This window comes from Dipteris shenzhenensis, chromosome 27 (assembly GCF_047967505.1).
Source record: "Dipteris shenzhenensis isolate YYH24624 ecotype China chromosome 27, Dip_SZ_1.0, whole genome shotgun sequence".
NCBI classification, from domain to species: Eukaryota; Viridiplantae; Streptophyta; class Polypodiopsida; order Gleicheniales; family Dipteridaceae; genus Dipteris; species Dipteris shenzhenensis.
This window is the reverse complement of record NC_141622.1, coordinates 18,142,286-18,170,270: the sequence shown is the minus strand read 5'-3', so window position 1 is coordinate 18,170,270 and position 27,985 is coordinate 18,142,286. Positions and strand designations below refer to the sequence as shown.

The 27,985-nt window shown below is 43.9% G+C and overlaps 1 protein-coding gene across 2 annotated transcripts in view; it reads left to right on the top strand.

Moving 5' to 3' along the window:
* The window catches only part of LOC147883970 (ABC transporter C family member 4-like), a 60,528-nt gene that overhangs the window by 8,304 nt on the left and 24,239 nt on the right, over window positions 1-27,985 (top strand). For both annotated transcript variants that reach the window (XM_087398387.1, XM_087398385.1), the window contains exons 3-5: window positions 15,588-15,908; window positions 26,552-26,638; window positions 27,174-27,869. In XM_087398387.1, coding sequence (XP_087254513.1) covers window positions 15,588-15,908; window positions 26,552-26,638; window positions 27,174-27,869 — 1,104 coding nt within the window. The remainder of the gene's footprint in view (window positions 1-15,587; window positions 15,909-26,551; window positions 26,639-27,173; window positions 27,870-27,985) is intronic.

Below are 27,985 nucleotides of genomic sequence, written 5' to 3'. Positions count from 1 at the left end.
TTCCTAGTTCTTGGACTAATCCTAGTCCCTTGTGGGCGTCCCCATAGTTCTCTTTTACCAATGCAAAGTAAAAGTAAGAACAGTTAACCAAAGTCAACTTTCTTTGGCCATAGTCAATTTGATAAAAACTCCTCGTTATTTCTTGGGAGAAATACCTATTGGTGACATCCCCTTGGCGTCTAACCAGTTGTCTGCACAACTGAAAAGCTTCTTGATGCAGCTGTAAATCTTGAGGATACCTCCTCTCTTGGCATCAATTGCCTAATAGTTCTGGCAAGATACCTGCAGATAAACTTGCCTCTGGTTTGCCTAATAGTTCTGGCAAGATACCTGCAGATAAACTTGCCTCTGGGTGCTTTTCTTCTCTACGTAGTACGCAGTTTGTTTGAGTTGGAGGATCTCCTCCATCTTTTCCACCATAGGTGGCTCTTGGAATTTGGTAACTTCCGATCAATCTTGTGGCATTCTCTGCTTCTTTTGGCCGACTTGCATTCCAGAGCAGGGGGCAGCCACACGCCTTTCCTTCCTTGCATCTAAAGCACTTGCTTTCCGTACAGAGATCCTTGTTTTTCTTTGGCATTTCCTTCTCTTAAAGAGCGTTGGGCAGCCATAGCCCCTTTTTCTTGGCATTTCCTACTCTTTTATAGCATTGGGTAGCCATATGCCCTTCTTTTCTGGGCAAATTCAGACCCTTTTTTTTTGTTGGCAAATCCATGCCCTTGTTTCCTGTGGAGTTGACTGCTTTGCCTTTCACAGGCCCTGACTCTTGCCATTTATGTTGGTGGTGGAAGGAAAGTGTTCCAAAACAGTCATAAGACTGCAATAATAGAAATCCATCAGTTTTTCCATACAATGCTTATCATCTTCCTTGCAAATAGCCTCAACAGTTCCGTAATAAGACGGGCTGCTTCTTCCAAGGGCTTTGTATTACGCGCGACTTCTTTGGCTGCAACTCCACCTTTAATTTCCAAATAAGAGAGAGAAGCACTTGGCCAATGATCTCTTGTAGTGCATCAGGCTCTAAAGACTTCTGATTTATGAGTAGTATTTTCCTTGAAACAGATTCAAGAAAACAATCCACTATTCTCCTTGCATTGCCATACAAGGGTTAGATCTTCATAAGGCAAACTTTGCCAACGTTAAAGAGATACTTAGCCTTACATATTTCTTTGAGCCTTTTCCTTTTCTTCTTTTCTTGAGAGACCCCTCAAGTCTTCTCTAATGGAGTGATTTTCAGATATACTGTTACTGTTTCCAATTAGTGTGAACCTCTTCTTGGGATTGCTTTGGGATGATTCCATTCACTTTACAAGTTCTTCCAATTCTCAAGGTCTTCCTACCAAGCACTTACCGTGCTGGTCAGGTATAAACGTGGAGGTTCTCAAACCTTCCAAAAGGACATATATCTGACAGATAAATTGAAAAACTGTGTCACATTTTGGCCATAAGAATGCATGAGAAACCGATAGAGTTCTTGTATTTGCTAGGTGCCTTGGCTGTGAGCTGCTTGCTAGGTAGGGAAGGCTTAGGAATTAGACTACCGAATTCTATTTACTAATTATCCGGATAGCAAGCTTCCTTGGCGAGTAGCAATGTGTGGGATGACGTAAGTAGTCCCAGGAACCCACCCGTGTAAAGGGCTCCAGCATGGAAGTGAGACATTCTATTTACTAATTATCCGGATAGCAAGCTTCCTTGGCGAGTAGCAATGTGTGGGATGACGTAAGTAGTCCCAGGAACCCACCCGTGTAAAGGGCTCTAGCATGGAAGTGAGACATGCGTAGCTAAGTATAGAAGATTCCTTCTCTTGGAAGTGGCAAGCTTTTGTGATTCCCCGGACTCACCTAAATCTTTTACCTCGGAAAAGATTAGCTAGGCGGCCCACGTACCTTAGGATCTTTCTCTCTATGTCTACCTTTTCCATCTCTATCTCTATCTATTGTTAGTTTCCGCTTCATCCTCCTCTTTGACTGTGTCCAGAGGCCTTCCATCGAAAAGCCATGCTTCCATCTCAAGTCTTTGTTCGGCTAGTCTACGTTTAGCCCCTTGCTTAGCTTCCCTCCGTGTAGTCTTCTTTAGGAAGATTTGATCTCAATGACTTTTCTGCTTCGACTAACCATACATCATTTGACCCAGGAAGATCCTCATCAAGAGATGCTTTACTAATCAATTTTGTGCCGGGCACATGTAGGCTTGATTGCTCTTGAGTCACAGAAGGCACTTTTTGAAAGCACTTTGGCGTGATGGCTTGCAGTGGGTAGAATCATCCTTCGTACCTGTCAATCTTCCTTCTACATGGTTTGGCTTGATTGCTTGCAGTGGTTCCTTGGAATCTTCCTTTGTACCTGTAGTTTCGGGCATACTTGTAGTTTGCTCTTTTGGTTTTGGCTTCTTTTAGTAAGTTAATCTCCAACTTAAGAGCACTTATCTCTTGTCGATGGATCAACTTAAGATCGCTGATGTCTTTCTGAAAGGCTAACTTATTTTCGCGAACAACGCCTTCCATATGCATCCGATCTTGGGTACTTGGACTAGGAACTGGTGTCTTTTTCTTACACCCTCTTTCTTCCATCTAGTCTTGGGGACTTGGACTGGGCATTGATGTTTCAAGTTGGGATTTTGGCTTGCTTTCAGAAGTGGTAGGTGATTGAAGAAGGGTTTGCTCTTCAGAAATCTTTTTGGGCAATGTATCCATTTATATCCCATGTTCGTCAAACACGGGTTTTCTCTTAGAAGAAGGATCGATACCCAGAAACAACATCATCTCCTTGCTATAAATGGTGAGATCTTTCCAATTTGCCCATAAGTTGGCAGTGAAACTACAGGTTTCTACTCGATCAAGATTGCAATATTGACCTTGGAACCATTGTAGGTTGACTAAGTTCTTAGCTGGCCCTTTATGATGGACCAAATTATACCCTCCTTAACCTTCAGAGTGTAGCCTAGGAAGAAGCATGCTAGTACTTCGTGTTCCAGCTTCAGTTTCTCTAGCTCAGACGTAGACACTTTCGAGGAGGGAAGTGGTTTGTTCAACATTGCAGAGGCGGTGTCAGTGCTCTAATATTCTTCGTGTGATATGTAAGGATACATGTGAATCTGAGCATATTTGAGCATATGCTATGGTTGCATCCAACATTTGCACCAGTGAGGAAGAATTAACTATGTCGTAACTACCATTTATGAGCTGTAGGATGCTGGCCCTTTAAAATTATACCCTCCTTATCCTTCAGGGCGTAGCCTAGGAAGAAGCTTGCTAGTACTTTGTGTTCCAGCTTTAGTTTCCCTAGCTCAGACATAGACACTTTCGAGGAGGGAAGTGGTTTGTCCAACACTGCAGACTCGGTGTTAGTGTACTAATACTCTTCATGTGATATGTAAGGATACATCTGTCTTTGAGCATATGCTATGATTGCAGCCAACATCTGCACCACTGAGGAAGAACTAGCTATGTCATAGCCGGCGTTGATGAGTTGAAGGATGCTTATCAAATTGGGACAGAGGCAAATTTGAAATCCATCCTCCCACCATCCAATTATGTAACATTCTATTTTATTTTGTGCGGCAGGTCAGCCTGGTCCACCTGATTTGAGACCCTTGTGTCTCATACAATCAATTGCATCACGTATCTGCATCTACATTAGCACCTACATATACACATACATGTGTATGTAGGTGTGGTTATAGATACATACTTCGGCTGTCGACTAGTAGACCAATAAGCAATTCATATTTTTTTTGGATTCTGCTATTTCCAAGTGCGGTTTTCACCTGCAACCATTAGATCAACTTATTTCCCATCGGTATGCTAGGAATCAGACTTGAACTATCGACACGAGGATTTTCAATCCCTTGCTCTACCTACTGAGCTATCCCGATTAGTGATTCTGCGATAATCTCAAACAAAGATCTTGGCATGGATTGATTCTTTTCCTTTACCTATCCACCAAGAGCATGGATCCCTCTCGTTTAGGTGGAGGAAATTAACACGTATCTGGGAGATGTATCTCGATACCCTTTGTCTGCTTGATGGGTTGGAGAACCCCATACACCAGAAGAGACGGGGATTTATTTCTTTGTTTCATGGGGTAGATACTTCCCACAACTTCTACACAATTCGGATAATATATTTCATCCCATTCTGTTGGGATGGAGGGACTCGAACCCTCACGGTCCTACACAGACCAACGGATTTTCTTTCTACCATTATTTGCTTAGATATTTCCATCAATGGCCTAGAGTTGGACTCCATCTCTATTTGCAAAGGTATTTTACTAATGGTTATTCATCGAACCATATTCATTGGGTGAATATGGAGTATACATACACACTCGTCGTTTATAGGATCATTCGAGATTGAATCAATCCACTCAATGAATAATAGAAATTAATAGATTTTTTGTTGGAATAGCTTCTGTCGAGTCTCTACACCTATCTCATCATCCGAATCCTACTTCTGAAATGGGATTTGGCTCAGGATCGCCTACTAAATAATCCTAGTTTTCCCTGAATTTGAAAACTATCACTCGGTGTGTTTCTGTACCTAGTCTCAATCCAATCGAGTCCATAGCATCTACCATTGCACCATATTCCCCCCTTCGTCCCAAACCAAAACGATGGGTTTGCATTTGCATCAAATTCTTTTGCATGCCATCCGAGTTTGCATGTTCCACACCACTGGTTTTAGAGATATTTCACAAGTCTCTTGATTCCGATCAAGTGGAAATTATATATCCCGTCCCGATTCTCGAACACCGATCCCATTCTCGTGGGAGAATATGTATCTGTGAGACCATACCCCTGATCTCGGTATCCCTCACTTCGGTTGGGAAGGGAGCGGGTCAATTCGACTAAGAATAGTAGGTCGAGGGTCTCGATAGTTTAGCAGGTCCCCAATAGAACCTCGAATTAAAATAGCTAGTCAAGCGGCTGGTAGCTTTCTTTTCTTTGGAGCATTATGCACATTTGCAAAGCTAGGGTGCTACTTTTTTACCCCCTTTTCAGGCTACGTGCTTCCCTAATCCGCTCTTCTTGATTGGCTTCATGGTTTCGTGCCCTCCGAAGAGTGTTCAAGAATGAAGTGCATAGCGCTTTCTAGGCATAAAACCGATCAAGGACCCGGCGGGAACTTGAATTGAAGGGTGGCCATTCTATTCAAGAGATTTTTCGAACCGCAGAAATTTCAAAAGAAAGGCTGGCGTGGCCAGCATAAGGACTATGCCTATACGCTAGAGCCCTTGGGTATTGGACCTTTACGATCACAATCCATACTAATAGGATGGTGTCAAGGCATGGAACCTTTCTTATCACCCATGTGCTCAATCGGGAGGAAATTGTAATTCCCAATCAATAAGTAGCTCTTTGTTGTGTTAGGCGACAAGGGATCTTCGAGGCTCTAGCATAGGCTCAAAAGTGATTGAATTTGTTCTCACCGACAGACAATAGGATAGACAAAGAAAAGGATATTAGGATATTTACAATTCATTTTGGCTGATTTCGAGATAAAAACAGCATTTAGTAAGATTGATATTGAATATGGCTCGCTTTTTTGTTAGGCTTTCCATCAATTGATGATTATTTGATCTAGTTCATTCAATTGTTTGTTGCTAGTTCTCATAGCAAAAGACTGATTTGAAGTAAAAGTTTGCTGGTTCTGGGAGAAGGAAGCTTCTATACTTACCTACGCCTGCCTGGCTTCCACGTTGGATCCCTTAACACGGGTGGGTTCTCGGGAGAACTTAAGTCATCCCACACGTTGCTACTTGCCAAGGCGGCCTGCTATCTGAATAATTAGCAAATAGAATTGGGTGGTCTAGTTCTTGGTCCTTCCCTACCTACTAGTAGCAACTGACAGCCAAGGCACCTAGCAAGGGATGAAAATGCTTGGCAAGCAATGGAAACACCCAGCAAGCAATGGCTCCACCTAACAAGAGGATATTTCCCCAGCCCCTCTAGCTAGCAAGTTACACCCCTGTATGGTCAGGAAAAAGAGTAGATGAGATCTTGAGTTTTAGCAAGGAGAACACCCTTTCAATTGAAAAAGGCAAGGCAAGGTATCAATTTGTTGTCCTTGAATTGAAAGGGCAAGGCAAGGGAGAAGTTTTTAGCAAGGGGCAAGCAGAAGTTGCAAGGACCTTAGCAAGTGCTACCCCCAAACAAAAGCAAGCAAAGGCCCCTAAGCAGGGGCAGATTTGGGCTAAACCTTCAACAAAGAATTTGAATAGGATAGGAAAAGTGCAAGGGAAAATTGGACAAGGAAAAAAGATTGCTTGCTGGTGAGTGTGATTCCTCGGGAAGCAAAGGCTTGTGGCTTTTGGGAGAAGGAAGCAAAAGGAAAGGGAAAAGGGAGAAGCAAAAGCTTGTGGCAAGGTCCCTACTTTTGCTTCTCCAAGATCTTTATAACACGGAATTACTTGCTTGGGGTTCCCATCTCTAATTCCTTTTTGAAGGGTTTCTTGGAGGTTGATGCAACGTAGAGCTGTGCTTTGCTATATCATTTATGGTAAGCAACCACGTCAACTTCTTCTATCCGAAGCCCATCTGGCAGTAGGATTGCTGGACAACCTCCTTTATTATCGTCTTGCACTCCCTCTTACCGGCTCGCTTAGGTGGTGCAACCATCCTCTCCATCAGGAATAAGTCATTTGAGTGGTATTTGAGTTCCAAAAGGCATTTGAGTGGTATACTTCCCAAATATGGGGTCCTTATCCTTTTTCACGAGTCTAGTAGATACGTGTATGGCAAGCAACCACGTCAACTTCTTCTATCCGAAGCCCATCTGGTAGTAGGATTGCCGGACAACCTCCTTTATTACCGTCTTGCACTCCCTCTTACCGGTTCGCTTAGGTGGCGCAACCATCCTCTCCGTCAAGAATAAGCCTCGGGTAACCCCTTGAATCCTTGTAAGAGGTGGCGAGCGAGTACCTATTGAACATGGCATTTTCTGAGGTAATAGGTGCTCTCGCACTTCCGAAAATAGTCGGGGGAGCATATAGCAGACTCCAACAATCAGTTTTGAAGCCTTATTGAGGAGTGACAAAAGGTGTTTATTGTGGGTGGGTAAAGCCTTCAGCCCAACTAACATTATCCTCTTCGGTGCTACATCTTTTACTGACTTGGAATAAATCAACGATTGGACCAGGCGAGCTTTGTGGGCTGTATGCTTGACCTGTTAGTTTGCACAAGCAGGTGTTCATGGGGCCTACCCTATGAAATTTTGTATATAGATGAGGCTTTAGGACGCATCTTTCCAAGGTAAACTCCTTTCCTTGGTAGTTGGTAGGATGCCTTCGATCAAGCCTTAATTCCATGCATTATAGCCGATTACTCCTTAGAATGATTAGGGATTATGTCATTCAAATTGCCGAATGGAAGCCCCAGGGGAATATATATGCTTTTCCATCACTGGGCTAAGAAACCCGTGGATATTTTAGTTCCGCAATCTGTTCTTCCCAATACTATATATGAAGCAGTTGTTAAGATTTCGTATGATACGTAGATCCTTCTGATCGTGTTCAAACCGAAGTGAGGGAGAAATGTAGTAAACTTTCATTCCAGAGCTATCGCCCCAAGGAAGAACATGATAGTAATAGCCCCGGTTCTGGGTAATCATATGCAACTTGGGGGTTGTTACACCCGAAGCAGTAGAACAAATTACAAAAGAGGGAGTTTACCCGTCTCTGGAGCTATGGGGCGAACTCCTGGAATCCGGCACATCTTTTTACCAACGAGGAGGAATTTCCCAATGCTTATTTATTCTCAAAGGGATGATCCCAATCCCGAACAAGCTACATGAAATAGACCTATCACAAGTATACCAGCTATGGTACCTATAAGCCACTGAGGATTCTTCTAGTGGTATTGGCCATTTGTCCAACCCCCTCCCTTTTCGATTTCATTATTTAGTCGCGACTAGACACATTAACTGTCACAAAGAACTGAGGTGTTAGTTTTTCCTGATTGGGACTAGCAAATCTCATTGAAGTAGTTGGAGAATGAGACAACAAGTACGAAGATAAAAAAGAATCCCCGATAAAGGCTTGTACAATTCAATTCCACACTCTATTTATTCGGGTTGGGTTGCATCATTGATTTATAGCATATGTAGGGATTATGGCTGAATGAATTGCATTGCTGATATAGATCCTAGGAACAAAAACTGTAGGTATAGCTAGTCTGTGTGCACTGTGGACTGCTAGCACCTAACGGTGGAAATTGGAAAAGTTCTATTTGGAGTCGTTGGTATCTCGAAACATAATGCCACCTTGAACAATAAAGAGATCTTCTTGGCATTGATTTCCCAGATCAGTGTGCAGTGAATTACAAGTAAACAATGATGATCTAACCACACCCAATAACCCATGGTGAACACATCATGTCCAAGAACCCCAAACAATGAATTAGGAACACATCCTGTCCATAGTCTCTGCCATACCAAGCAACGAACTTCAAACACATCTTAGCTCCTAAGCTTGCGTTACTTGCTATATTTCAGTTATAGGAGTTGCAATCAGCCTACATTTCCTCCTACAAGCCCTCTGGTTGTGGCACGTGGAGGGCCCATTCCTTAGTGCTAGAAATCAAGTACAATATGAGTATCTTGAGCAAGGGCTGCCCTTGGATCATTAGGCTTGTCATCAAGCTTGTCCTTGTCTTTTGATTTTCCCTTGTCCTTTGACCAGCATCTTTGTAGGTACCAGCTCTGTCCTTTCTTTTGCATTGTCGAGAGTTATTGATCACTACCCGGAGTTACCTGCAGCTTAAATAAAATAATAAACAAACAACTTAATATATATTTGTGTATGTATATGTATGTATGTAAATATATATGTATATATAAGAGTGTGTGTGCGTGTGCGTGTGTGACCTTCCTAGCCCAGATGGAGGTTTTTTATCATTGTTTTTAGTTTGAGTAGTAGCTATTCCACTTGTGGACAGCTATGAATGTATAATTTTCTTAATGGAAAGTTTCTTTTACAAAAAAGAGTGTGCGCGTGTGTTTTTGTGTGTACTCACACACACAGAGATACATACATATATGTATATATATACGTACGTTCGTATATCCATAAATCCCACCAGTGGGGCACGTTTGCTGTATTTTCAGAATATATCTGTTGGAAAGAGAGGAATAGTCCATAAATCCCACCAGTGGGGCACGTTTGCTGTATTTTCAGAATATATCTGTTGGAAAGATATCCTGTATAAGTGCACTTGATAAGAGGGATATTGGAAGAGAGATCACAATAGAGAAGATTATCCTTAAAGCATTGCTTCACATTCCTAGGTGGACATTTATATCACTTTTTAATTCAAACATTAGCACGAAAATGATGAGGAAGATGGGGTAGAGAAGATGATACTATCAGGAGCCAAAGCAGTGCCTCACCCCTTTGGTGAGTCTTAGTCCTTGCATAATACATACGACATACGATCATCCACAACGTGGAGTATCAATGGCATGCTTTTCATATATCTTGCTGTACAAATGCTTCAAGAGAAGGTGTTGTGTGAGAAAGATTACTAGTAACTACGTGGTGTGGCCTTGAAGGTAGGATAGAAGTATCAGAAGTGTTGAGTATGAGGTCACAACATAGGAGTGTTACCTTGGGTGAGATAGCTGCTTCCTCTCAACGACTGAGTTGAATAGGAGGCCATAGAGATGAACTAAGTCAACACTTTAATGCCTATTAACTGCCGTCCATATAGACAATGGTCTGAAAATGGAGTGCTCACAAGGCATAAGTTTGGAGCAGCCAAGTAATGACAGACAATAGGATAAATATTGATTGTCATGGAGGGCTGTAGAGTGAGTAGACTCATTTTCTCTTGTTGCCAAAAATTGACACTGCTAAGAAGGATCTCCAAGTGATAGATCCTCCAAATGTGTCATGGGACTGGTGTTAAGTGCAACAAAGATCCCATGAATGGAGAAGCTGGGGATCAACCCAGCAAAAGTCACTAGAGTGGGGCCTTTATAGGCACCCAAAGTTGTGCTGGTCAGTCAGGACAGGTTGGCCAGTCCTGCAGGTCAGCAGTACCCTGCTTGGCTCGGCCATATGGTTGGCTGATCTGGTTCAGCACTCTGTATGCTGGTCGATCAGATCTGAGGGCCTTGTGCCCTGCCTCATTGGAGGGTCCATTGGCGATTCAGGTGAGAGGAAGCGAAGTCTCTCCAGTGTCAACCAGATCTGAGGGCATGTGCCCTGCCTCCTTGGAGGATCCATTGGCAACTCAGCCAAGATGAAGTCAAGGCACTCCAGTGTGCAGACCAACACATGGTTGGAGAGCAACTGAGAGTGCATAGGGCTACATGTGAGAAGAAGGGCCCTTTCTTGAGTAGCTACTAAAGCCTATGGACGAATGCAGCAGTAGGGAGAGTTCCTGAGCAGTTGATGCAGCATACTCAGCCCGTGGTGGTTGTCATAGTAGCTAGTCCCTGCTATTCATGATGGAGTTTATGGTTTTCAACCTTATGAGTGATTATCATGAGATTGAAACTGCACTATGTTACGTTTTAGAGGATGAGTTTGGGCATGTGCCTGGACTCATGTAGGTATATGTGGTGGTTGCCTCACCTCAGCTAAGATTTGCTGCAAGTGTTGGTACACTTTTGGGGCAGTTTTATTCTTGATCTACGTATCTGTACATGGGGTTTTGGCTGTACTTCTGGCTGCCAATCCTCAGATCTGTTAAGTGTTCTTTATCTACTTGTATGTACACACGTGAAAAAAGATAGGTACTAGGTAGGGTGTAGCATCCTGGTAATTCTTCTGCATAGGCGACTCGTGGTCAAAGGTTCCGTTCGACAAAATTTCATTGTTCAAACATGGTATCTAAGGTTCGTCTATGTTGCAGCCTGCTGATATTGTGCTAAATGCTTTCTATCTTAAGCAGTGCATTGCCCTATCAACTTTCTTATCTAAGCATCTTTTGCTTAGAAATGCTCGTTTGGCAGAAACTTAAATGAAATACTATAGCCCTCACAAGCAGGTGTAGCTTGAATGAAGAGAATGTGAATGTGGACTACTTTTTGATTAGCCTTCTGCTACAGTGCTAGCCTTGTTCACCGGTGAGTCCTGCCCTTACCTCTAGACTGTTGACAAAAACTGGCTACGAAGACTTTTGTATAAATGGATGCTTAAGTCTTGTGCCATGTCACCTAGTCTTGTGCCATGTTACCCTCACCAAGGACCTTGACCTTGATTCTTTTTTGATCATTTACGTGAAGCCCAAACAAATATAATATAAACATTGATCTTTTAAAGGAAAATGTCAACTGACCCTTCCGATGTCATGTTGCCTCAACTTGAGTGTCACATTCCTTCCCTCTTCAGGCATCAGCGTCCTCGATGATAAAAGTCTGGGAACACTCTCCGTAATTGGTATACGGATTCTCAGGTAGCTTCTAATAGAGGTAAACCATGCCATGCAACCAACACTATGTGTATCTTCCGATTGCGTACTTGCATTGTTCCTCGGTCCAGGTTTCTTGTTGGTTTGCATCCCGCATTATCCTCTATCTCCTGAAACAAAACAACACCCTCAATTAGTGAGTCACCTGTATGCAAAATTTTCTTTAAACGAGAAATATGAAACACTGGGTGCACCTTACAACTTTGTGGTAATTCTAATTTATAGGCTACCTTGCCTATTCTTTTTAGAATTAACCACGGCTCACAATATCGGGGTGATAACTTAACACACTCTCCTGCAGTCAAAGACTTAGAGTGCGAAGGAACTCTGAGAAAAACTTTTTCTCCTTCCTTAAATTCTCTAACAGATCTGTTTTCATCCGCATACGCCTTAGCTCTATCCATAGCTTGGCAGATGTTAGCTCTCGCAAGTGCTAGCATCTTCCGCATCTGAACCACAAAGTTCGCGGTACTAGGCACTTTCTGAGGTATTTCAACCGTAGTTGGATTTGTTGGTCTATAACCATAGTTCAGCTCAAACAGACTGAACCCTGTAGAGGAATGTTTTTTATCATTGTAGGCAAATTCTAACAGTGGCAACCACTTGTCCTATGTATGTTGCCTCAATGACACATATACTCTGAGCATATACTCTAAAATTTGGTTGATTCTTTCCATCTAACCATCTGTTTCTGTAGGATTCCCACTACTCATTCCCAACTCAGTCCTTAGTGTCTCAAACACTGCAGTCCAAAATGTATCGTTAAAGGCTATATACCCCGTTGTTGCGGGTTTTGACGGGACATTATCAGGTACACTAGTTACTAGCTTAGCAACAGACACACATAACAAAACATGTACTAACCTTTGAGAAGATCGCGCTAGCTAAATCTGCAGCTGTTCTGCTTTGGGACTTTCTTCCATTTCCACATCGCATTCTGAGGTCACCATCTCAGCCATCCGACGATCCTTATTTCGTGGACAATCTTTCCACTGATGAGGTTAAAGGCATCCAAAACACAAACCTTCTCTCCTCGCTTTTTCTCTTTGCTCTAGGTTCAAAGAAGACTTCGACTAAGCCCGGGCTGCCATGGGTATTACTTTTCTTCTCATTCCAGTGGTGGTGCTTGGTTTAGGAGTCTCAACTAGCTTCGCCTACTTGGCTTGACCACTAGGTTGTGAGGCACTCCCTTTCCTAATCCACTTCTTCTTAAACCCAGTTTTCTTCGGGTACTCATACCGAGTCCTAACGTGCACAAACCCACTTGGTCTGTTCCCTTTGGCATCCTCATAGTTCAGGGCTATGGCAATTGCTTCATCTAACGTGTTTGCATACTTAGCCCGAACTTCATCTTGATCTGATCATTCAGTCCAAAGATAAAATCTTTTACATGGATTGACTGAGGTAGAGGTCCATAAACTTTCATTACACTTTCTCTAAATGTATCAGTGTATTCTTCCACTGATAAATTTCTCTGATGAAGGTTTCGATACTGATCCCAAGCTTGGGATGCTTCATCAGGAGGTAAGAAGTGTTTTCTAAATTCTTTTTTAAACTCCTCCCAAGTAGTGGATGCCACTCCATCTTTCTGCTGTTTTATCCACCACCTATCCGCTGCCTCATTAAACATATGGTTCACCTCGCAGATTTTCTTCATATCATTTTTGATTTCACAAATGGTGAAGGCCTCATCCCATTTGTGTAATCAGGTCTTTATGATATCGGAACTACGGTCAGACATCCGATCATAATACTTTTTTGGCCTATAATTGGTAATATTAGGTACCTCCTAGGCTCGACCGTATGAACACTTGTTTCATGCTCCATTGGAGATTTACCTTTCTCTTCACGAGATGGTCTAGCAGACATACTATGAACTATTTTCGTGAGCTCGGATTGCCCTACATTTGCTTGTAACTGTTGCGCTAAAATCTGTTGCAAGGCATAATGCAATTCTGCCAAATAGTGTATGGCCTGCTGGGCGTGACACCTGCGGGGTTGGCCGGACTCCCAACTCTACGAGATCCACCCTAGAAGCTTCTTCTTCTATTTCCATTTAGGTCGATGGGTGTTTTTTAAAAATAAATAAATAAAACACCTCCTAAAACTGTATTACAAACTGTTTTTTAATCTCATAACCACAAAAGGTGTCTAAACAGGCATAACCATCAACTGAAAATGGCTTGAGAACCAAGATGACTATCTTTTCCCTGTACTAGGGAAATATCTGCAATCTCAAATAACTCAAAGACCGAGGGCAAATAAACTAGCATATACCCCAATAAAACTTAAAAGGCATAGAAACTCCCTGGTCATTCATGTTGCATGGAGAGATCAATTTGTCCCTGCAAGCCACTCCAACACTTTATGACCTGCCTTGTGACCACGAACATGCGAGACTGTCGACCCCTTCTCACAAGCTCATGACCAAGCGCAGTGCCTCTCCTGATAGCAGTTACATTCCTAGTCCAGCCAAATGTGAGCAAGCGTATGAGACTAGCCTCTTCTCCAGTTTAAAATTGTCTCATCAAATTATCTTCCGTTCACCAAGCAGGTCTTTGTGAGTGCAATCTTAACTCGTGTTCATCGACTAAGTGCAACCAATGAAGGCCTAGCTTTGCGGGCTGCCAGGCCCAATAGTCGAGTCCACGACTAACAAGCCATTTATACTATCGTAACGCCCGAACTTTGCAAAGCAATTGACCCACAACCTCTCACAACCAATGTTACGCTCTAGCCTTTGGTGTTAACCAAAGCTCCGCTAGCCAGTCACGACGCCATCTAATAGACTGTGTGCTTCATCTCGTGGAGTGCACGTCATGTGCAATAGCTAGCCCCCCGCGATGCCAAGGAGCCCTGAGGGCAACAAGTCGTGAACCTGTGCGTGCACCACTCTGATGCATCAACGCACACCAATGCTGATGAACTACAGGGTGTCCCGAACTAGACGACGCGAACAATCTGCTAGGCTTCAGCAAAGCCTGATGCTCCACCAATCGTTTGTCCACATCTTCAATCGTTCGTCCACACCTTCATAGATCGTTCGTCCGCACCTTCAATTTCCCTTTTTCCAATCACTTGGCTCTGATACCAAAATATAACGATCACTTAAGATAGCAAAATATAACGATCACTCTCTTGACTTTGTCAGCTCAATAGTCAATTACGGGGTAGGCACACGAAAATTTCCTCCCAGCCAACCTTGGTCTCAAAACTCAGAATATCCAACATAAGTGAAGGCTCCAGCTTTTAGATTCCACCAAGCCCCAAAATTCCCTAGATGGATCTAGTGTGCCACATGTCTACATTTGAGGGCATCTCCTCAATGCATCATTTACCCCTCTCTTGGGATATCATTGAAATCATTTGCCCCTTGGAACATTTAATGCATTTAGGCCTCTTAGCCTTAGATCCACCTAGTCTTGTGCCATGTCACCCTCACCAAGGACCTTGACCTTGATTCCTTTTTTATCATTTACATGAAGCCCAAACAAATATAATACAAACATTGATCCTTTAAAGAAAAATGTCGACTGACCCTTTCGAGGTCATGTTGCCTCAACTTGAGCGTAACATCTTCTGTTTTTATCTATATAATTGTGAATCGAGATAAAAAGAAGGAAGAAGAAGAATTACTGTAGTTGAATTGGATCATAACAGAATATGGTATGAAAACATACATTTATATTTTTTCAACTGTGAGAGATATTGAGATAGATAAAAGGAAGAAGGTTCAGTATAGTTATAAATTGAATCACAAGCGAATATGGGATGAAAATATACATGCATATATACCGTGTATGGACTTTCAAGGCACACCCTATAATGGGAAACCAATCAAACTCATTTTACATATTCTATGTAAAATACTGGTATAGTTCCTGCACGTCATTTGCATGTCTCCTCTTCACATCTAATAGTTCTTTTGTCGATCGCTCTCTTTGTGAAGTTTCTTAGTGATATCATGGTCCTGCAAAACATGCAAGAAAAGAGAGAGAGAGAGAGAGAGAGAGAGAGAGAGAGAGAGAGAGAGAGAGAGAGAGAAGGGGGGGGGGGGTGTTGAGCAGGTAAGGGGCAGGGGAGGAGACAAACTGACTTAATCTGCAGATCGCATTTGTAAATTTTCCATTCCAAAAATACTTCTAAAATTTACTGCGGAATTATGTCCATGGCAGGCAAATTTGAGTGGAAGGGTTGCATATGTACCTCAAACTGCATGGATCCAAAATGCCACCATTGAAGATAACATTTTATTTGGTGCCACAATGGAACATGTTCGCTATCGTCAAGTATTGAGAGCATGTGCTCTAGAACCAGACCTTGCATCCATGGATCATGGTGATCAAACTGAGATCGGAGAGAAAGGAATCAACTTGAGTGGAGGACAGAAGCAACGGATCCAGCTTGCACGAGCTGTCTACCAAAATTGCGATGTTTATCTCCTTGATGATGTCTTTAGTGCTGTTGATGCTCATACAGGCGCCCACCTTTTCAAAGTAAGAAAATGATCAAGTTTTCCCTCCATGTAATTTTTAAAGCATTTTTTGAGTATTATTGTTTTCCTTGATTGGAAAATGTGAAATTAAAAGGCGTTTCATTAATCCATACTGCTTTATATGCACCTTTGAGAGCCCCTGCGATACTTTCTGTCTAGTAAATAGTTTCAGTAGTCTCCTCATTTCTAACAGCTCAAAGCCTTCCTATCCCATCTGTTTTCAATTAGATAGGTAGAGAGAGAGAGAGAGAGAGAGAGAGAGAGAGAGAGAGAGGCTTATAAATATCCCTGAGTGACCCATCAGGGATCTTTTAAATATCCAAGAAATACATTGTTTAGTTAATTGTTATTTGCTGGCTAGCTGCAAATAGTTCCTGAGCCTATAGGACAAGAAGGAGCTGATTACAGAGCATGCACACAAAGCCTTAACTTGAAATTTTAGAGCCTTGTGAACAATGGTTGAGATTATTATGGACAAGCCTCCAAAAAACCTCCTGTCAGGAAATGGTTGAGAGACTTCCAAGGGACAAGTTCATGTTAGAAATGGGGCTAGCTCTAGTCATATGCAGTGGAATGTGCCAGGATCACTGTCACTCAAGCTCTAATCATAGATGACGTGTGTACAGAGGTATTGCAAACATAACTGCCTACAGATCTGAAGAGATATCCTCAGCAAGTAGGCAGCAAAACGTCATGTATATAGAGCTCCACAAAAGCACGAGGAAACTGTCACAAACTGTCTAGGAGGATGCCACACATCTACAGGCTGGAGCACGGCCATACATGAACAGTCAATATAAGATCTCTCATGCCCTTTTTACTCTGTTCGGACAGGGGCTGGATGGACAGATGAGATCATGAGCACTATTGGGGTCAAACAAGGGTGTCCCCTCTCACCAACCTTGTTTGGCCTCTGCATAGACGAGCTCAAGACATTTATGTAGACACAGTGGGGTGGGGCGGGATGCTCTCTTGCTCTGGCACTTTGATTCAGATTTTGCTATACGCAGATGATGTGGTACTCTTATCTTCCTATGCAAAGGACCCCTAGAGACATCTAGTTGCATTAGTCTTTTTGCGAGTCACATGATTTGAAGGTCAATCTTGGAAAGGCCAAGGTTATGATCTTCAATACATCCTGAGCAGCCATGCATAGAGAATGGTTCACCTTTGATGGATCACCGGTTGAGATTGTTTTGTTCTACACATACCTAGGGGTTCTCTTTTGTAGCCCTATTTGTATGATGGGACCGGCGATGAAGGTCCGTCTAAGTAGAGGATATGCCTCATTAGCCAAGTTCACCGCCGTCATACTCTTCAGGAGAGAGAGGGCTTAGCAGCTGGACTTGGCCTCCAGTGAACATCTTCGGGAGTAGGATTCAGAGTCGCAGTAGATAGCAAACCGGTGTGAGTGCGCTCGCTTGGAGCTTCAGGATATTGAGGTGAGACGGGCTTGAGTACTCCTACCACTCCTCTAGATCTCAATGGGTACAACAGGGTGACAGGATGACCAGGCAATTCTTTTAGGCCACTGGCCCTAGATCAGATAGTGCACAGTTGTAGAGATTGAGAGACTCTAGTGGGTAGATGCACTCGGATCCGGAGGAGATCCTGGAGTTGACCTCGAATTTCTATTGGCGCTTGTTCCAGGCCAAGGAGGGATCCCCGTAGGTTTTGGCAGTTCGAGATTCAGTTTGGGTGCACGTTTCGGGGGTGGTCTCCCGGAGTGTGAGCAGCTAGTTAAATGCACCATTTCGGATGCAGAGCTTTTGGAGGCCCTTTGGGCTCTTCCATCCCAAATGTCACGATCTGTGACGTATTCCTTTCTCTATATGTAGACTTATGGATGATTTGATGAATGGACACTTGTGGAAGGGTATGCCCTTTCGACGGGACACTTCCTATGAGGCACAACCCTTCACAAGAGACATTCTATGGAAGAGACACTTCTATTGTAATGTACCCTCTCATCAAGGGTCACACCCTTCACAAGGGGTACAACACACCTTTTCATGTGTGACTCTTCACTCTCTATATAAGAGAGGCCCAATTGTATGGATGACACACTACAGCTACACCTACAGCTACACTACAGACAGTCGAGCAATACAATTATTCCTTGTTCTCTGCTATTTCAGTCTCCTTTCTGTTCCTTAGCACATTTCTAAATATAGTAAATCTAGGATTTCTTACAGTGGTATCAGAGCAAATTTCACTCCTGCCTATAGGAAATGCTCCCTACCTTCTAGCGCCTATCTGATACATCTTTTTCTGCTAGAAGGATCCGTGTACATTGTGCATGGAAGAGATGGAGAGTGAGCGTAAAAATTTTTAGCGCCAACCCTGCCTAAAGTCATCAATGGCCTCTCCTTCTCCCACACATCACGACTTGATGTGAATGGACACGACAAAAATCGTGTCTTTTCATGTGCTTGGGCTGTCCCAAAACCAAGGGACGCACCTTTTCCACCATCGGACACCCCTTTTGATGACGAGTTTTGACTCCTCACCCAAGGGACACACCCCATTGTGGAAAAAAGGACACACCTCTTCATGTGGGGACACCCCTTTTAAAAACAAGGTCACACCCTTTCATGAAAAGGTACACCTATTCCAAGGGTCACACCCCTTCGAGTAGGCACACCTTTTGGCACCAAGCACTTATAAAAAAAGGGTACTTAGAGGGGCTAAAAAGGAAAACCCAGCCCCATACCTTAGGTCTTACCCTAGACTACCCACGGGTTAATTAAACCCACACATTAATTTTTGGCAGCCACCCAACCTAGGCAGCCACAAACAAAAAAGGGACGATCCATTTTGACGCCCGTACGGATTGCTGTCACGCAGGCTTGGCTCCCTTGACCGTACAGATTTTGGTCACGTAGGATCCGCCATGTCTCCACGCCATATGCCCCCCCCCCCCCCCCGGGGGTTTGCTGCCCTGGTTTCCTGCCAGTCCTGCAGCGCTAGATCAGCGCCAGATTCCCTGCCCAGGCTGCCGCGAATCAGCCCTTCGTAGCCAGCATCCTGTTTCGCCATACGCAGCCTGCCCCCCCTTTTTCGCCACCATACCTGCCTTTTTGCCCAGCAGTTTTTCTGCCCTCTATCGCGATTCAGACCCGCTGAATCCTGATGGCTTCTCTCGCCACCTTAGCCTGTGAAAAGTGCCCTTTTGCTGCCTTCCAATCCTGACCAGCCAGGCCCAGATCTGCTCCTCGCACCCCACAGGCACTTGTTCTCTGAAATCAACACAGGAAATCTGCCTTTTCTGCACCCAGCCTCTGCCAATGCTGCTCTCTACTTCGAAAGTCTATCTGGCACCTATTTCTGGTTCACATATCCACGCGGATTTGCAAGGACAGCAACATGGACCTCCGGACAGAGATCTGCAGGCCTTTTCTACGCAACTAATTGGCAGATTAAATCAATGCCAGGTGGATTCTTTCCATTCTACTTCTAAGGATTCTCTTTCATATTGTCATTTGACGCTTATTATCAAATTACAGCAAATGAAAGCTGTTTCCTTAAAGCATGGAAACCCTTGGTAATTCACCCGTTCCTTCAAGGCATCATCTACCACACAATATCGTGTTCAGATTGCACAACCAGCCCATTTCGGAGCTTTGGCATCGTGGGTCTTCTGTGTCACGTGCCCTCCTAGTGATTTGGACCACATCCTATACCTTTTGCGTGAGGCACCTCAGTTACATTACTTCCTTAGCACAGTCTAGGTTGTGTTCCACGAGACACGAAGATACCTAGAACTTGATATTCCTCACGAGTTTGTTGTCCATCTTTGGAGAGACTTTTACCCCTCAGCTTCAGCATCTCCAGGGTGCTCTCCACCTCCTTCAGCTCCCAGATATCCTCCTATACAGGTGGTACCTTCCCCAAGACAGTATTTACACTCTGAAGGCACTCCTTCCCCTGGATATCCTCCCCTTCCGACAGCAGCTCCTTATCCTTTCTCAAATCCGTGGACTCTGCAACCTACCCCTGTACTCTCACGAGCAGTAACACCCATTTCAGTGTTATCTCAGAGAGGACCTCCTTTACCGGATTTCCACGGCTGGTTCCATCCTGTTTCTCCTGCCTCCTCCAACATGAGCAACCTCAAGGAGCAGCCCGAATCTTCTTCCAGGAATGGTATAAACTAGAGCGTAGGTTCGTGCTTTTCTCACAGGGACCTCAGATATGTCGTAACACTCGCGTGCTACCTCTCCGGAGATAAGCGACTCAAGTCCAAAAAAGACCCCTGAAGTCAACTTACAAGGCGAAGCTCTACTTCAACTTCAAATTTCCTAGCTTCAGGACAACGTCTCCGACTTGGTCCAGAAAGTCCAACAACTCCAAGATTCTCACAGTACCACACATACAGAGGATGACATGACACAACCAGACGACTATGTGGACTCATTACCACCAGAGGTAGAAAACATTGAACTTCGTGCCCTCTACCGTTTACTCCAAGCTTCCAAAACTAAAAGACTTGACATTAAACTTCTAGAAGCCTACACTGGCCAACGAAATCGCCGAACAGTTGAACAATGGCTCGCACAGAAGATTTTCTCATCCTATTCTTATATGGACGACCTTCTGTATTATTAAGATCGCGTCTATGTACCACACGACAAGGATATTCGACGTCTTTTGTTAAAAGAGCATCATGTAGTTCCTTATGCTGCCCATCCAGGCATCAACAAGACTTATCGGTTACTCAGTGCAACATACTACTGGCCTCAGATGAAAAGCGACGTCATCAAAATGGTTACATCTTGCTTATCTTGTCAACAAATGAAAGCAAGCCGACGACTGCGAACAGGACTTCTTCAGCCTCTTCCAGTTCCAACTGAAAGGTGGGAAAGTATTTCCATGGATTTCATTACAACACTAGCACAATCCTCCAGAGGTAACACTCAGATTATGGTAATTGTTGATCGATTGTCCAAAATGGCACACTTTGTTGCTTGCAAAAGCAGAGGCTCCGGACATTGCCAAACTCTTCATACAACACATCTTCCGACACCATGGATTTTCCAAGAATATCATATCCAACAGAGATTCTAAGTATACCAGTTACTTTTGGATTTCATTGTTCGAATCTTTGGGAACAACTCTACTGTTCAATTCAGCCTACCACCCAGAATCAAATGGCCAGACTGAAAGAGTCAACCAAGTTCTGGAAGAAATGCTTCGACATTGTATTCAGTCACGCCTAGCAACTTGAAAAGAGTATCTACTACTCCTTGAGTTTGCTTATAATAACTCTTTTCATAGTGCCATCAGCATGACTCCATTTCAAGCAGCTTATGGACACACTCCGATCGTACCAACGAATTTTGTACTTCAACATCGAGTGGCTCTAGCTGATCAATTGGTTCAAGAAATGCAAGACATTCTATTCAAGTCAGGGATCATATGCAAAAAGTGCAAGAGCGGTATCAACGGTTTGCCAACAAACATAGACATCACCTGGAATTTGACACTGGTGACATGGTGCTATTATTTGTAGCCCCACATCGCTATAAGACGGTTAAGTCTATGTTTCCTAAGTTGCGACCAAGATACTATGGACCTTTTCGGATCATCAAGAAAAATTTATCTTTAAGTTACAAATTGGAATGACCACCATCATGGGGTAAAATCCATCTGACATTTCATATTTCTTCGCTAAAGACGTACATTCCAGGGGATGAAGTAGTTCCTCCTGCAGGTGATTATGTCCCAGAAATCGAAGACGATTATGTTCTCCTTATTCTTGAGCGTATTCTGGACCATCGACAGTGAGAGACTCGACATCGACTTATCACAGAATTCCTTGTTCTTTGGCGAGATCTGGACGACTCCAACGCTACTTAGCAATCTGATGAAGACTTACAGTAGTACCTTGACATTTTACAGCAGTATTTTCAGACTTTACCGTGATATTTTCTACATCAGTTCATTATCTCCACCAGGGTCTTATTTTGAGTGGGAGGGGATGTCACGATCTGTGACGTATTCCTTACTCTATATGTAGACTTATGGATGGTTTGATGAATGGACACTTGTGGAAGGGTATGCCCTTTCGACGGGACACTTTCTATGAGGCACAACCCTTCACAAGAGACATTCTATGGAAGAGACACTTCTATTGTAATGTACCCTCTCATCAAGGGTCACACCCTTCACAAGGGGTACACACCTCTTCATGCACATACACTTTGGAGTACACACCTTTTCATATGTGACTCTTCACTCTCTATATAAGAGGCTCAATTGTATGGACGACACACTACAGCTATACTACAGACACTCAAGCAATACAATTATTCCTTGTTCTTTGCTATTTCAATCTCCTTCTGTTCCTTAGCACATTTCTAAATATAGTAAATCTAGGATTTCTTACACCAGAAGTGCCTTGGGGAGGACGGCCTATCCCCGGCTTTCTTTAAGTGCTTCTGAGAGTGCATTCATACCCCCCTCCGCTTGGCTTTTCAGGAGATCTTCGACTCGAGCTCTCTCCCTTCGACCTTGAGTCGTGGCTGGATATGCTTGATTCTGAAGGGAGGGATCACTCGGACCTGAGACAGTGGAGACCGATCACTCTCCTGGACACTGCGTACAAGATCTTGGCCAAGGTCTTGAGCTTGTAGCTTCGGCCTCACCTAGTGGACATCATTTATGACATGCGGACATGTTTTGTCTAGGAGCGTAGCATCCTTGACAACATCTTTACTTTCTGGGAGGTACTGGATTGGGCCAGAGAGAAGTCTCAGCCTCTCTGCTTTTGGATTTCGAGAAGGCCTATGATAGAGTGGAGTGGCCTTTCTTGGAGGACACCATGCAGAGGCTTGGATTTTCGGATTGCTGGATCAGGGGTGTCTCATCCCTTTATGTAGGTAGTTCGAGCCAGATAGTTATTGGTGGCTACAAGGGGGAGGCCTTTTCGCTTTCCTACTCAGTTCACCATGGATGCCCCCTTGCCGCTTTATTATTCCTCTTTGTGGCCGAGGCCGTAGTGTATTTTTTGAGATCTCAGTCAGCGTGACTCATGGGGATGAGGCTCTCGATTCGGAAGGAGGAGAAGCTTTTAGACTCAGAGATTGCAGATGACACAACCCTTTTTGTAGAGGGCTCAACTCGGAGCTTGGATGCAGTTAGGGAGGCCTTGGCAGTGTATTGTCTAGCCTCAAGCTTTAGGATCAACTTGACGAAATCAGTCGACTTGCTCACAACGACAGAGGCAGTATAGGAGATCCAAGATTGGGGATGAGCCCCAGGCTTCCGGTGGATTGTGAGGGGACAGACAACGAGATACCTTGGCTGCCAGGTTGACATTGAATTTTTTTAGCAGAGCAGCAGATCTCCCCGGTTCTAGAGAGTGTATGGCGTAAGCTTTGTACTAGAGCTCAGCCTCTTTTAGGAAGGGCCTTGGTGGCTAACCAGGTTCTCCGTGCTACCGCCTGGTACATAGCCTCAATATGCAGGGCAGAGCCTTGTTGGGCAAGTTGGTAGTGAGGGGCCTCACTCTAGGTACAATGCCCTGGAAGCTTCCTTTGCAGCACAGTCTCTTTCGAAGTGGCAACAGTCACACAAATGGCTCTTCTTGGAGGCCCCCCTTACAAGGAAGGGCTCTCCCTTGATGCAGAGTCTCTCTCTTCAAAGTTTGGCAGCGGTCCGTAGGGGGTCTTATCTGGGCTAGTCCTTAGTTTTCTGAGGAGTTTGCATGACAGCCTCTGATCCGGCACCCGGAGGTTTGGGATCAGGATGGTCGCATGCTATGATAGAGGTTACACATTGGTTGGGCACAATGGGATAGCAGCCCAGCTTGATCTTTCAAGACGTGGGCGAGACTCCCGGCTGATGTAGAGGTACGATTAGAGACCCTCTCACATCTTCAGGGCACTAGTCCGAGGATGGCAGAGATCAAGGCAGCTATCCCAGAGTCTTGGTGGGCAGGCCTTCAAAGTTTCACACCAGCACACTGGTTGGGCCAGTTCTCAGGGACAGGCGTACCCATTCGGATTCAGCTATGCCCCCTTCCTCCTTTTCTCAGTCGAGCCTGGTTCTACAGTGTCTAGGTGGACTCTTGCAGTCTCTAACAGATGGAGATCCGGAGTTAGGGTGGCAGAGGGTCAGATGGATGGAGCCTTGGATCAGTTAGGGTGGCAGAGGGTCAGAGTAGTGGACCGTTTGGGCAAGGAGTGGTTGATTGATCCCTCTTACATCTTAGATCTGGATGCAGCTCGTTGGCACTTATGGTTATGGGAGGGTCATCCCCTCAGTGACATACAGTGGGACCTAGACGAGTGGTTCTGACCGTCCAGAGTAGGCCACTTAGAGAGAGTGGAGGAGGTGCCCTTCTTCTCTTATACTACACGCATAGGACGTCGCTTGCATTTGGAGGTGGTAGCCTGGACTCCGTCAAGAGAGAGGCATTGGGCAGCGTAGCAGGCACCTCGAGAGGTGAGATCTAGGTTCTAGACACGCCTCTGGTCCAGTCTCTGATTGCGGAAGATCTCCTACTTTTTATGGATGATAGCGCACAGAGGTCTTCCTGTTGGCCCTTGGTTGGAGCAAATGGGGCGGATGGTAGCTACCAAAGATGCACGATTGGGACTTTTTTTTTTTTGGGTAGAAAAAAAAGTTTGTATTACATCATATCATCATCATAAATATTCTTAGTACATGTTCTTTAGCATAGAACAGTCAGCCCCCATGGGGAGAAGTTTCTTTACCAAAACATTTATGACAGATACTCATTTGCTTGAGAGCTTTTGAAGTTTTCATAGTAGCAACAGAGTTAGAAGAGAGGTATATATGAATCATCTGAATCATCTGTGTCATCATCATTAAAGTAGTCAGAGTAGTTGAAGTTCTCTGAATCACCAGAGCTATTAGAGTCATTTGTTGCAGCAGCCTGGGCTTCACAGGGTGACACTGGCTCCTTCTTTACAGTTGGAGGGGGGGACTTGTTTAAGAAAATCAGTAAACTCAGGGGGGACCTTCAAGACCATACTCAAAGCTGTTTTGGGATTGACAACACCACGATTGGGACTTTGGAGATGATCCCCCATTGCCTTTGGAGCTGCCCAACAGCACAGAGGATATGGCGAGGAGCGCTTCAGATCGTGGCGAGGCTTTAGGGCACGCAGAGGGACTTCACGTGGGGCATGGTTGCTTGGTTGTCAGAGGGTGGCCATGCCTTTCCCATAAACTTTGTCTCTCCATCATACAAGATACAGGGTCTATGCATTCACAACATTGAGTTTCATGAGGCGACCCCTCTCACTACTCATTGACCTCTTTCTTTGTCGGAGGACAGCGTGTGGGAGACAGTAGCCAACATTATGGCATGGAATGTATGGGTTGCTCATTGCAGCTAGATTATGGCCCACCACCATGTTCCACCGTCGGCCACCTTGGTAGCCATTTGGCAGGACATCATCTTCACGTTTCGCGCCATGTGGGAGCGAGGCTCTCCAGGTTCTCGAGCTACTGTCGCACGATGGGAATGTTTCTGCAAGGCTTGGCCTGCAGGTGTATTCTACAACATCACCCCAACATGGATCAGATGGTTGTATAGTCCACTATCCTAGTTGTTAGCCCCTATTACAGAGAATCCCTAAGATGAGCCCCTCTTCTCCCAGACCCTCCTCCATTTTGGTTTGTGTTGCCTCCAATCTATATATAATTGACATTGGTCTCTCTTTAGAACTTGATGCTCTCTATCTCTCTACATGTGTCACCTTGACAAAGCTCCCAAAAATGTGGTTTAAAAAAAGGGAAGAAACAACGCAAGAAGTGGCACGAAGGGCCATGTCACAGCCTCACCATCCTCCCCCAAGACTCTCCCATATTTAAAGATCAATACAGCCGCCCACCACTCCTGCCCTTTTTAAAATTTTGGAGAAGCTTTTGAGAATTCCTAGCAGTGAAGAGTTTGTGAAATATGTTACTGGTGACACTATAACATGCATGCACATGGATTTGTTAGTGCTTCCAAGTCCGTTGCTTCCTAGAACTAGGTTGTGGTAGGCAGCCTTCCTGTTGTCAAGCACGTAACCACTAACTTGAAATTGAACTTGGACCGTAGCATTTTTTCAAAATTTTCAAGGAAAAAAGCGAATGAGTACAAATGTGGACATGAGACACAACATAGGGCTCATTAGTACTCGATTCTCCTTGCAATCGGGGTGGTGATTTGTGAGTGTCGCCTTATTCATGTATTTGTTGGGCTTCAACTCCCAAAACGCACAAACGCACCTTTATGGTAGTTGCCAACTTGTATGATCATTTTTTACAAGCATCAATAGAAGTTCTTTTTAAAAGGGGATGGGAGAGGAGGGGAGGGAGAGGATATTTTAGAAGGGAAAGGGGAAGAGAATTTTAGAAGGGGAGAGGGTAAAGGGGATTTTAGAAGGGATGGGAGGGGAAGAGGGAGTTAATATTTTAAATGGGAGCAAGAGGAAGAGGGAGGGCCAAAAAAAAATGTGAATATTTATATGATATTTATGAAGAGGGAGTATGTGATTCTTTTGTTAGTCATCCCAGATTGCTGCAAGAGAGTACACATTAAAAAATAAAATAAAAGTACAAATGATATCTTGCCAATATGATTTACTTTTCACTTCTCATGAAGGTTTTCTGATGTAATTTCAGGAATGCATAATGGGAGTTTTACGAGGGAAGACAATCTTGCTTGTGACTCATCAAGTTGAATTTTTATCTGGAGCAGACACGGTTCTGGTAATGAACAGATTCTCGGACACCTAATAACCTTTTCAGTGCTGTATGTCTGATGTTTGTTTTCTGACAGCTAATCACTCTTTGATTTATTAAGTCCATCATGTTTCTGGATTGGTTCCTTCCTGTTGTACGGTAGAAAGTGCTATACACAAGTCCCAGGTCTCTGCACCACATGTTGGGCTGGCTCCCCTTCCCTCAGAAGGATAAAGCAAGCCTTGTCTTCCCCTGTTTGATATCATGTACACCATGGTCGTTTGCACTCTTTAGTTCTTAGATAACACAAAATAGAAAGATGAATCCAACTACAAAATGCATCCTAGTTGGTTCCTTCTCATTGTTTCACTTAGTTTTCTGTAATCAGAATCGAATGTATGCAACCATAATTGAAATCGGAGAAGGTTTCCCAATGAAGTGAACTAGTTACCTTGCACTGTGACCAAAGCACTGTGGAATCCTTTTTTGACACATAACTTGGATTCAGAATATCAGAGGGATGGAATTCCCTTGATTAACATGTGGTCTCCTGAACTTTCAGGTCATGAAAGATGGGAAGATTATACAGTCCGGAAAGTACAATGAGATTCTCACAGCAGGTAGTGACTTCGAAGCCTTGGTGGCAGCCCACAATGAAGCAATGGATCTGGTGGATTCAGACAGCTCCAAATATCCTGGAGCTGAGAAGTTGGACAGAGTAATCAAAGAAATTCCAGAAAGGCCTAGTTTTGAAAGAATGATTTCTACAGAGGAATTGTCTGGGAACTTGCCAATTTCTACCGAGGGATTGATTGAAAAACTGTCGAGTAAAGACTCTTTGAGTAACCTCAATAAAAGAGAAGGTCCTGTAAAACTTATTGAAGACGAGCAACGAGAAATTGGTCAGGTTAGTTTAAAGGTTTACTGGCATTACCTCACGAAGGCTTATGGCTGGTATGCTGTGGCAATCCTTCTACTGAATCAGTTAGTATGGCAATCACTTCTCCTTGGTAGTGACTTTTGGCTGGCAGATGAAATACCCAATGATTCGCATTCGAGTGTCAGTAGAGGAACCTTTATAGGAGTCTACACAGCAATAAATCTATCAAGTTTCCTTAACGTTCTGCTTCGAGTAATTCTAGTGGCAGCTATTGGGTTACAAACTTCTCAAGCGTTTTTCCATGAGATGTTGCATGGCATCTTCCATGCTCCTATGTACTTCTTTGATACAACACCTTCAGGAAGAATTTTAAGCAGAGTAAGCATTTTCATCAACCATTTCTTTGCACAGATAGATTGTGAATGTTATGTTTCTTCAGTGACTATTCTTAAAAATTTATAGGTAGAAAACTCTTTTACTTCTACTCGTTATAT